Genomic DNA, 12,327 nt, shown 5'->3' on the forward strand with positions numbered 1-12,327 from the left:
CAGATTAGGAGGGTAGTAACTTATGGGATAATTGACCTTCTATTTAGTTTCTTCCTAGAAAAGGATTTCTTGCTCCATAGCACAGAGGAATAGCATGGAATAGGGTCAATTAGACATCCAATATTACACCAGTCACCTATTGACATTGAAGGCTAATTTTTGTTTTATTCAAATGCCCTCAAACCTTATTGTAAGTTTGGGCACATTTCTGCCTATGGAGGGCATCCTTTTTGGCTGGGAGTTTTTTTCTAGATGCATCTTATTTGACTCAGGAAGATCTATACTTCTGTGTGTATCGCAAGTCCCCCCACATAATGATCATTTTTATTGGACATGCATATTGACATTGGACTTTTAACATCTCTGCTGCATTAAAAAAAAACCAAACAGAACAGCTCCGAAGGATGGTTAATTTTGGACGTTTGGGCCTGCTGCTTATACAGTGCTACCTCATACATGGTACTTGCCTAGTTTGAGGTTGTTCAATTGCCATTGCCCTTCTCCTTATTTCTCCATTGCTTGCATTCTCTGCCCGTACTATTGTTAATGCCATTAGGATACTACCGAGTGAAGTCTCCTCTGGGTCTTTAATTGTTATTTGGAATCTCATGGCCCTAGATTTTATGGGCACGTTTAGAAGGTGTTTCTGCACTGAATACTTCTAGTCGTTATGTCAATTACCAGAGTTCATTGTTTATAAAAATGTTCAGAAAGTTCACAAAATAGAGTTTTATGTGCTGCTTATTTCAATAGTAACGACAGAAATTACTAATATCTCCTAGTTCTCATACCATCTAAAATCTATTATCTATCCTAGCTCTAATACTAATATCTACTATCTAATATCTCTTAGTTCTCATACTATCTAAAATCTATTATCTAATATATCCTAGCTCTAATACTAATATCTATTATCTAATATATCCTAGTTCTAATATTAATATCTACTATCTAATATTGCGTAGTTCTAATACTAACTCATATCTACTATCTAATATTGCCTAATTTTAATAATAATCTAACATCATTTAGTTCTAATGCTAACATTAACTATCTAACATCACTTAGTTCTAAACGATCTAATATCTACGATCAAATATATCCTACTTCTAACACTAATATTGACTACCTAATATGTCCTAGTCCTAATACTATCTGATATCTATTAGATCTGTGAGCTTGACTGGAATCAAATAATGCAAGCCATCATTTGGTATTTAAAATGCAGTTTGGCCCAAACAATTTTTCCAAACGAAGCCTTTTTTTCCCAGGTGGTATCTTGTGAGTGTTTTCTTCACCGGGAGTTGAAGAAGTGTCTTTTTGTCTTTCCTTTGGAAATCTGGCAAATGAGGGCTCATAATTGGTGACAGAATCTTCTATAGAGTTGGTTATTTCACCCTGTTGCCTGTTCCTTGGTCTTCTGCTGCATGTTATTTTGGGGTTGATTAAGGGACCTGTTGAAGGATAACCCTGATGTAAATTTTCTCACATATTCCTCACAAAACGAACAATTGCATTGCATTCAGAGTTACGATATTCGTCCCAAAGTATTTATAACCCAGTTCCAGAGTTCTGATGCTGTCCCCCTCCCCCATTGTCACATGACCCTCTTTATGGCGAATTGCTGTGTTTTGTGGCTTGTAACTAGTCTTTTAAGCCAGTTTCTGGCAAAAATGGCCATAAAATTCATTGCCTTGCTTAACAACCACAATGTTTCCTTAAAGATCTTTTTAATCTTAATAATCATTTGCTTTACAATTGAGACATTCGTTTAATAAACAGCACAAAAAAAGTTTTAAAATCAGGTTGATCATGTGGGTGCCTTGATTTACAACCATCATAACTTACGATGAAAATTCTGAGCTCCATTACAGTCATAATTTGAGGATTGTGTATATTGGATAGGAACAGCATGATAGGAAGATGTTAGATAATCCCTTCAGTGGCAAATGCAAGGGGATTATTTCATACTGCACGGGACAAGGCAATGATAAACCACTCCTGTATTTCATTCATAAATTCAGAGTTGAAGGAAGGGGTTAGAAATACACTCTCCTCACTAATTCAACTCTTCTCCCCTTAACTCTCCCATCTAGAGAGAAGGATGAAAATGATCCTGTTTAATCAGCACTAATGACTATTAATTAAAGAGTTCACAAAATGTAGTATTGCCATTTTTAAAAGAGAAAATAGAGCAAGGATTTGAAATATTTTTTGACGTCAATGAATTATATTTTTATTATAGTATGAAAAAAACTGTGTTCTACCTTTTGGAGAAGAACATGAATCGGCTTTCTCTGGCTGACCTTTGCGCATCCGGTGTGCATAAATATTTGTAATGCTTAGTTCTTTTTCTCTTTCCTAAAGAAATGCATTATTAAATTTATGTTGATAATATAGTTTATTGTATTAATGTATGTTCTTCAGAGATCATATGTTTAGTTAGGAGACACTTTTCAAGTACTATCTGTTCCTAGAAATGTTAGTGTGCAAAAGGCCTAACGTACATTAATACATTTATCCAATCTACAGTTTATATAGTTAGAGGCTGAAAGAAAAACCCACAGAAAAAAATAGGCTTATGTCAAATCAGCATTTAGTGAATAGCATCTTGGATTCCTTCTGTGGTAAGAAAAATATGATTTAAGCATCTAAATACCTTAAGTTTGAGCTTCAGCGACTCGATTTCTACGTGCAAATTTGCTGTCATCGACCGAGCTTCAATAGTCTTCTTTTTCTCAACTGCTAACTGGTGTCTAAAAGAAGCAGTATTCAATGACAGCTGCTTTTCCAAATCCTAAACACATTAGAAATAAACCATCAATAAGATTATTCAAGATTTGCAATCATACAATATTGAATTAGAAATTAGAGGAAGGCAACTGAAATTTTACCAAATGTTTCCAGAAAGATGATGATGCTCACAATCTGTTATGCAGATTAAGGAGAAAAGAAATAGAGATCCAGTTACAATATATACTTTTAATTTCTTTTTATTGGTGGAAGAAATAGCCTTCTCCAATCCTTAAATCAAGGTCAGTATGGTGGAGAAATAGAATAAAAGAACATTAGATTTTATATATTGCAATACTTAGCAAAAGAGTATTATTTATTTAATATACCAACATTACAAGCTATACTGTAAGGGAGGGGAGATGGTGGAGGAGGAGGAGACAAGACTAACATTTTGTTCATTTCAATTATAATAAAACCATAATATGCTTCATTTTTGCCTTGGTATGATGCCAAGTAAGGTAGGTTTAGCTAATATACAGGTTTAAATGTGCTGGCTAGGCTCATGTCATCAGAGATGGACTTTTTCATCTTATTAGTTAAAGCAAGAGTCATTCTTTCCAAAATCTCAATTTTCTATACAACTGAGCCAAATATGCAAAAATGGAAGGAAGTGTGAAGAGCAAGAAGTTTTGCACCACATCCACTCAAAACATCCAGGTAGTGTTTTTCAACATTCATCTCTGATTGTGTGGTGAAAATAAGATTCATAAGTAATTAGCTTAGCTAGCTTGCCCATACCACTTTTAATACATAATTCCACCTGTCTAACTCTAATCTTCTCCTGGTTTTCCTACATTCCTCTTTTCCAATAATGTCTTTTTTATATCTAGAGATTTTAATTTCATTGATTGATTTAAAAAATATCCCATTCTGCTCACAGAGCGATGCTATGCAGTTCTAAGCAATGTATGTTGCATGTTACCTGAGTTTTCTTATCCCTAGCTTCCAGTTTTTGGGTAAGTGATCTTAATTTGTGCTGAAGTTCTTCTCTCTCTTCAAGTTTTTTGTCTATACAAAGTTTCTGTAGTGCCCGCAAGGCATCCGTGGTTTTTAAGAGTTGTGCCTCAACGTTTCTTAGCTTTTGGGAAGCCCTGCGCTCTTCTTCCTGAGATTTCCTGAGAAGTACTCTCAGAGTCTGCACTTCATTGGCCTGCGTGGCCAAAAGATCAGGCAGCTTAATTTCAGCATTTTCATATTTTGTAATTGCTTTTAACTGTTGAGACTGAAGATGCTTCAACATTTTATTTTCCGTAATAAAGGTCTCCAATCTATTCTGCAAAACAGCCACTTGGTTTTTCAGTTCTTTAATTTGATGGTCTCTTGCTGACAAGAGACGGCAAGTCATGTTATTTTTCTCCTGGGCATTGATGGTATGGTCAGTAATATATGAGCTCTTTTGCTGAGGTTTCTTTTTAGGCAACATTTTACCTCCTGCATTAAAAGAAATATCAAGATGGCATATAAGATTGAGCAAAGTAAGAATCAGATCATTTTACATAAGCTTCAGAGCCAAATGCTCAAGTATGTATTCACGGCATAGATTCACTTCCTGTTATGTAATATCTTGAGACAATCTCTGTTACAACTATTGGTTGATTGACCTATTGTGAAAAATCATACCTGAACTCTCATGATATTAGCTTCCGTAAGACATAACTGCTATACTCACATAATATGCTAAGACAGTATTTAGACAGCTTTAAGATGCATTGACTTCAACTCCTAGAATTCCTCAGCCAGACATGCCTAAAGCAGGATTGCTAGCCCAGCAGCCTAACTACTATACCAAACTGCCTAGACAGACAGATGGATAGATATACATATGCATGCGTACATACCATATCCAAATAATGATAAAATAATGAATGTAATAGACTGAAACGAATGGAAGTGTGACCATTAAAATTTGCCAACTTTTTCTTTTCTTTTCTTTCTTTTTCTTTTTTGTTAATACTGGAACCTATTCCCTGGCCCTTGGCTTATTTATTGAAACCATGTGACACCGACATCTGTATGACCATGATAACTGGTGAACTACATCCATTGCTACAAGCCCCATTACCTCGATAGAGGAATTACGGACAGGGTGTGGAAAGCAGTACATTAATATATTAATCAACTGCATACAATTTAAACATTTTATCAACATTCAAATGGTTTCCAAAATGATAGTATAGTCTCTACAGTATAGAAGTGTCAGGGTAGCTAAGCAAAAGTGGAGTTATTGGACAACTGCTTGAATTTTAGGAAAGGCTTAGCTGCCATTAGTTTGGCTGAAATCTGCCAACCACAGCAAATGCAGTAGTGTTCAAAGTGAGCAATTGCCTTCTTACCTTTTGTATGGACATCATTTTTCTTTTTCTTTTCTGGTAAATTCCGCTCTTTAGTTTTTGGTGTTTCGGGCAATGGGATGATGTAGCTGCCACTCTCTTCACTTATGGAGGTTTCAGAGGCATCCGAGTGAAAATCTTCGTGATAGTAGTTCAGAGACGTTCCACAGATGTTCTCTTCTGAACAAATGCTGTTCTTGCTGCCATTGACAGCTGTTCTTGAAGCATTATCATGAAAGTCATTAGAGTAGGTAAACTGAGCACTTCCAGGCTTGCTGGAATGTTTGCTACAGCTAATGTCTTGACTGTTGGTGCTCTTACTAAGCCTACCTGGAGAATCGTTTGAGCTTCCTCTTTTTCTGCATTGCCGAGACGTTTTATCCTCTTGGACAATATGATGAAGGGCTGTATGATCAGAAGCCATCATTCCACCAATGGCAGGGAAGTCTATCAATTATACTTTATTTCCCAAAGGAAATGGCACTGTAGTCAGAAAAAGAAACAATGTATGATGTAAACATTTACTTAAGCCTTCATCCAATACATTTAAAAGTTGTTTGCTCTGATTCTGTACCAAAAAGATCACCACAATTTTGGTTCCTAGCATTATATTATTCACTTCTCGAAGAACTGATGTGTTGATTAATTAATATGCTACTTTCTTAGCATTCTCATTCACAGAATGCAATGCCTCCAGAGCCCTGGAGAAAAGGGAAGAAAACTAATTGAGGCAGAGATTGTGCAGTTAGGGCTCAGTTACCATTGATGAGAAATGAACTATAAAAATAGTACATAATGGAAGTTGGCAACACAATTCAACTTGGAAGGGAAAAGTAGCTGCTTCATTTTCCAGGTCCCTTGGAAGAGCTCTTCCACCAGGCCTTTATCTTCCACCTGTTTTTGCTTCCCCTTAATTGTTGCTATCTTTGCTTACCCACAACCTGAACCAAGCACTCCTCGACTGCCCAGAGAACAGAAGTCGAAGCTCCCGCCAAGCACGCAGGGTTTAAACTTCCTCCCCACGATGCCCAGACAGAGGCTTCTACCCGAGGTCCGTTTATTCCGTTACCGGTTCTTGGGCTTCGTTGGCAAAGAAGTGGCTGTTTAGATCTTTGCTACTATGGCAACTAGAGAACTTCGTCTCTGAGCATCATGGGACTTGTAGGGCAAAGTTGAATGGAAGGAAAAGGTAAAATGGCAGATGTTAGGGAGGTGTTTTCATCATTCCATCATCTCCAGTTTCCTTCACACTCCTCATTCCATAAATTATGTTTTTCTACTGAGCAAAACACTCCTCAATCTGGGGCTGTGAAAGAGGACGAGCTCCTTTTCCGTGATTTAATAAAAAAACAAACAGAAGTAAACCCACAATTTTTAGAGGATTTTAGAAATATTATATTTTGTGCTGGGAAATATCTGTCCTATCAGGCAAGCCAAAACAAAGTATGTAAAGATATGCATGCTTATGTTAGTGTAGGTTCCAGCCAATACAATGAAATTTGTTCTGGGGTAAATTTATGAAAGGTATAAATTTATACAGGATAGAAAGAACAGTCAAATATATGTTAAAGGAACACTTAATTGGGCAATCTATGATAAAAAAAAGAGTTTTTCACGTTTTTCAGAACTTTTAATCTGGCAAGGTGACAGAGCAATTAATTCTGCCTCTGCCATAGATATGGCTACAGTTATTTGTTTTCTGGACTTCTGACCAATTAAAGTGCCTCCAAACAATACCACAATCCCAGAATTAGATTTTCTGGTTTTTACATTATTGGCATAATCACTTTCAATCTACCATTGTAGTTACAATTCTTCAGAGACCTGTATTTGAAGACCCAAGTTCACAGTTCCCTTCAAATACCTGAGAACTCTTTTTATACCCATGCAGTGCAATTGCATTGGAGCAGCAGTAAAGTGACTTAAGATGCTTACTGCACAAGCTATGTCGGGTCTGGACCACTGTGACAGATATAACAAGCTCCCTATTTCAGACGGAGATATCTCTTGATCACAGGCTTCACTTTTGTCCTCGCCCAAATTTCATTAGCAGAACAGGTGTCAGGTGGTTCCATCACTCTGACCTGCGTGGCATTGACTGCTCTTGTGTTTCAACCCGCTCTTGCTTCATATCCGAGTCATCATCTTCTCCTGACTCCTTTTCTTGCTCTCTTTTAGTTTCTCCTCCCTGAACACTTACACTATCACTAAGTGAGTTACCGTCACTAAGTGGATCATTCCAAAACTTGCATCAATTCTTTTCCAATTTTGCTCTGCAATGCTAGCAGACCTGGAAATGACTATTCTTTTGCTCCCATCGCTAAATCAATAGCTCTTTGAGCCAGGCTCATAGCCTGTAAACCTGAGCTTTCTAGCCTTTGGTTGACCTTTTCTCCTGATTGCTCTTGGAATATGCACCCATGCATTGCTTCCAAAAACCCTTAAGTGTGCCAGAGATGGCTTTCTCCCATATAGAACAGCATATGGAATATCATTAATTGAGGAACTCCACAGCCAATTGATTAAATAATTATCGGTCAACATGGCTTCTCCCCAATATGACCTCCTCAGACCATAATCCTCCAGCAGTGAGGCCTTCATTGTGTGTAACACACCATTCTGTCTCTCAATCACACCATTTTCAGCTGCTGGGTACAGATTTCTATGACTATGTTTTATTCCTAACTGTCCCAACCATTGTTGAAAACTTGTTGACATGCATTCTGAACCTCTTTCAGTTTGCAGCTGAAATACCTGTTATTTATACCTTCTTTCTACGAAGCTTACCCATTGCTTAAATTTCTGTAGCACCTGTATTTTACTCTTTAATAAATAGCAGAAACAAAATCTGCTGTAGTCATCTACAATGACCAGCACATACTTTGCTCCTCCCAAACTGGCTTGCATTGGCCCCACCAACTCTGCATGTACCAGCTCTAGAACTTTTGTTGTCTGCCTTGTGCTACTCTTGCTTACTGGGAATGCCTTGGACTTTGATGATTACACCCTTTAAAGTTCAACCTTTCTCCAAACTGTTGCATCTTTTGCAAAACTCTGAAGCTGGTATGGCCAAGCTTTCTGTGCAAGAGATGAACATATTAGATATTAGATTATTAGGGAATGGAATCCTCGCACATGCCCAAGATGGCGACTCCCGATGGAGCTCTGGTTTTACGGGGGTAATGTCCTGACAGTTGGGGGTCCTTAGGGCCAATTTCCCATCTATGGCCCATGGTGTGTTGAGAGGGCTGATTTGCCGATCCGATGGGAGCGTTTTCGGCTCCGGAAGACCTTCTAGGAGAGCGGTTTTGTGGCTTCGCTCTCTGAAACAGCTTATAATGAGACGGGCGGTGCTGGTGGGATTTGAGTCAGCAAATTTGGGCCAATAGCTTCGTGACAGCCGGCCCTACATTCATCAGAGGCTGCCGGATGGATGGCGATATACGGCTGCGATGACTGTCTGGCACCCTGGGCTGACTTTGTTAGACCCTTGGCAAGATTGGAGGTTGCCTGCAGAGGCTGGCGGTGGGTGAAATCGGCGTGGAGGAGGCCGATGGTGGTGGCAGTTTAAAATTCCAAAATGGCGCCCGAAATAGCAGTTACAGTTGGCCGTTACAGGCAGCAAAAACCAAAGCAATTTAGAGACCAAAGAGGCCTCAGAAAGGAGAATAGGGACCTTTCTTATTTATTTTCAACTGATCTCCTGGGCAATGGAAAGATGCCAATCCTTCCATTGTCGGGCCAGCTCTGGATTACCTCCCAGAGGCCTCCCCACTCTCTTTCTATAGGGGGGGGTTAAACCTTCATGCATAAAAGACCTAAAGAAAGCTAAGGAGATTAGAAATGATTGTTATGTCTATCATGGGGGCTTTGCTTCTACAAAGTGACTGCCTTATTCCATCTCCCCTCCTGTATTTTTATCTCCTATCGCCCTTTTATGACCAGATATTCGGCTTTTTGTGAATCATTTGCTATCCAGGTTTGTTGTTTCCTGTATATCAGGATGAGAATTTCCTTACTTTTATTTCATCTGAGTCTCCCTGGATTTTCGCCTACTATATATATTTCCCACAGACTATCTGTATCTCTAATCTCAAGGATTGGCTATTCCATCTATGCCTAGGTACAACATTGAAAGAACAGGACTATAGCTGCTGTTTTTCTCCCTTATATCTGGTTGCCGTGAGAGGGTGATCGATGTTCACATCTGAGTTCAAAATGGCTCTTTCTACCACTGATATGAGAGTTCAGCGGGACTAAAATGACTTGTACCTCTAATTGATACTCTCTCCACAGGACCCTGGATAACTAGGACATGCCTACCAGCTATAGACTATCTAGCTACAAAATGTACTCATTGGGAGAACTCAAACTGCGAGATGCCCCCCTCTTGCAGGTCTGGCCCTCTTCTTTATCGAGGGCCTATCTCGATGACGGACTTTGGAGTCCGGAGAGATGGCATACAGCAAAAAGAGGGTTATGGGGTTTTTTAGGGAAATTTCTTAATAAGATTTTAAGGGATTCTGGGAGGGGGGTAGATTACGTGGGTTCGGGGGAAGACCCGTGGGGGAGGGTATCTGGGCCAGCCGTAGGGCGTGGCATGGGAGGTGTGAACTCTGGGGTCAAGGAGATGATTAGATCTTACGATACAGATGCCCATAACATCGATACTGTAGGTGGGAGGGGCAGATATGGCGGGAGCAGGGGGCCACATCATCCTACGGGAGTGCGTCCTCGCTGTTTACAAGCGGTGGCGCGCTCCGACCCTCAAAGCTCTTCTCGTTCCCCAGGTTGTATGGAACCTCGGGCCCCAGGCCTTCAGCTGATGCTGTGCAACGCCAGGTCCGTGGTAAATAAAGCCCCCCTCATTTGTGATCTTATTCAGGAGGGGGGTGCGGACCTGGCGGGTATTACGGAGACCTGGTTGGGCCAGGAAGGGGGAGCCCCCCTTGTTGATATGTGCCCACCAGGTTTCCGTGCTTTCCATCAGCCAAGGTCTCAGGGGAGGGGCGGAGGGGTGGCGGTTGTTATTAACGAAGGTCTTGGACCAAGGGAGGCCACTGTTCCTGAGACGGCTGGATGTGAGTCCCTTCTTGTGAAGTGGGGTCATAGGGTGCAGTTGGGCTTGCTAGTCATGTACCTGGCTCCCTGCCATGTGGCAGCAGCCCTGCCTGAGCTGCTTGATGTTATAGCCGCGGTGGCTGTTGACACCCCCAGGCTTATGGTCATGGGGGATTTTAACCTGTCATCAGTTGGCGAGACATCTGAGGTGGCTCAGGAGTTCATGGCTTCCATGACGGCTATGGATCTGACCCAGTTAATTTATGGCTCTACTCACATGGGGGGACACACACTGGACCTTGTTTTTGTCTCTGGACAGTGGTTGAGTGATCTCGAGATAGGGGATATAGTGATTGAACCCTTGTCATGGTCAGATCACTCCCTCCTTCGCCTGGACCTTCGAACCGCCACACCCCGCCGCAGGGAGGCGGAACCGACCAGGTGGTTCCGCCCCAGGCGCCTGATGGATCCTGAGAGATTCCAGATGGAGCTTGGGCCATTTCCTGAGGTTCTAGCACACGACTCGGCTGAGGACTTAGTGGCCGCCTGGGATAGGGCGGCGGCTGATGCTTTAGACCGAGTCGTGCCTTTGCGGCCTCTGACCCAGCGCCGGTCTCACCTGGCTCCTTGGTATACTGAGGAGCTGAGGGAGATGAAGCACTGGAAAAGACGCCTAGAGAGCAGTTGGAGGGCTAGTCGTTCTGAATCCGACCGAACACTGGTAAGATCTCATATTAAGAATTACCTAGTGGCGATAAGAGTAGAGAAGAGTAACTACTTTTCTACTCTTATTGCATCATCAGATAATCGCCCAGCCGCCCTGTTTAGGGTGACCCGCTCTCTGCTCCATCAAAAGACGCGGGAAGACCCCTTGGAGGGTAGAGCTGAGGATTTTGTACAATATCTGTATGACAAAATTGCTCAGATTCGTGAACAGCTAGACTCTGACTGGATTGATCCAGAGGAGATGACAGGGGCAGGTCCTGAGAATATTATTTGGGAAGAGTTTGATCCTGTGACTCCCGAAAGCGTGGACAGGATACTGAACAGACTAAATGCGACCACATGTTTATTGGACCCGTGTCCATCCTGGTTGGTACTGGCCTCCCGGGAGGTGACGCGAGGCTGGCTCCAGGAGATTATAAATGCTTCTTTGAGTGAGGGTGTCTTTCCCACCATCTTGAAAGAGGCGGTGGTGAGGCCCCTCCTCAAGAAGCCCTCCCTGGATCCAGCTGTATTAGCAAATTATCGTCCTGTCTCCAACCTTCACTTTGTTGCAAAGGTTGTTGAGAGTGTGGTTGCACGACAACTGCCTCAGTACCTGGATGAATCGAATTATCTAGATCCGTTCCAGTTGGGATTCAGGCCCGGGTACAGCACAGAGACAGCATTGGTCACATTGGTTGATGATCTCTGGAGGGCTCGGGACAGGGGTTGCTCCTCTGTCCTGGTCCTACTAGACCTCTCAGCGGCTTTTGATACCATTGATCATGATATCATGCTGCACCGGTTGGAAGGGTTGGGGGTGGGGGGCACTGTTCTACAGTGGTTCTCCTCCTTTCTCTCTGACCGGTCGCAGTCTGTGTTGACAGGGGGGCAGAGGTCGACCCCGAGGCCCCTTATATGTGGGGTGCCACAAGGATCGGTCCTCTCGCCCCTTCTATTCAACATTTATGTGAAGCTGCTGGGTGAGATCATCCGTGGTTTTGGGATGAAGTACCATCAGTACGCTGATGACACCCAGCTGTACATCTCCACCCCAGACCACCCCAATGATGCCCTCGAGGTGATGTCCCGGTGCCTGGAGGCCGTACGGATCTGGATGGGGAGGAACAAACTCAGACTCAACCCATCCAAGACCGAGTGGCTGTGGTTTCCGTCGTCCCGATATAGTCAGTTGGCGCCATCTCTGACTATTGGGGGCGAGTCGTTGGCCCCCACAGATGGGGTTCGCAACTTGGGCATCCTCCTGGACTCACGGCTGTCTTTTGAAGAGCATATGACGGCCGTAGCCAGGAGGACTTTTTATCAGGTTCGCCTGATTCGCCAGTTGCATCCCTTTCTGGATCGGGACTCATTACACACGGTCACTCACGCCCTTGTCACCTCACGCCTGGATTATTGTAATGCTCTCTACATG

General features: G+C 42.1%; 1 protein-coding gene across 1 annotated transcript; it reads right to left on the reverse strand.

Annotated features, from left to right (window-relative positions):
- Nucleotides 1-675: 675 nt before the first annotated feature.
- LOC148113379 (lebercilin-like protein) lies at nucleotides 676-6,174 on the reverse strand. The gene is made up of 5 exons (XM_087895157.1): nucleotides 5,130-6,174; nucleotides 3,719-4,227; nucleotides 2,660-2,797; nucleotides 2,268-2,361; nucleotides 676-1,454 (listed from the first exon to the last, which is right to left on the reverse strand). Exons 1-5 carry the CDS (start codon nucleotides 5,551-5,553, stop codon nucleotides 1,207-1,209), a joined length of 1,413 nt encoding a protein of 470 aa, XP_087751283.1. The 5' UTR covers nucleotides 5,554-6,174; the 3' UTR covers nucleotides 676-1,206.
- Between the last annotated feature and the right edge of the window lie 6,153 nt (nucleotides 6,175-12,327).

This window comes from Pantherophis guttatus, chromosome 5, assembly GCF_059756535.1.
Source record: "Pantherophis guttatus breed Tessera chromosome 5, ASM5975653v1, whole genome shotgun sequence".
Lineage (NCBI taxonomy): Eukaryota > Metazoa > Chordata > Lepidosauria > Squamata > Colubridae > Pantherophis > Pantherophis guttatus.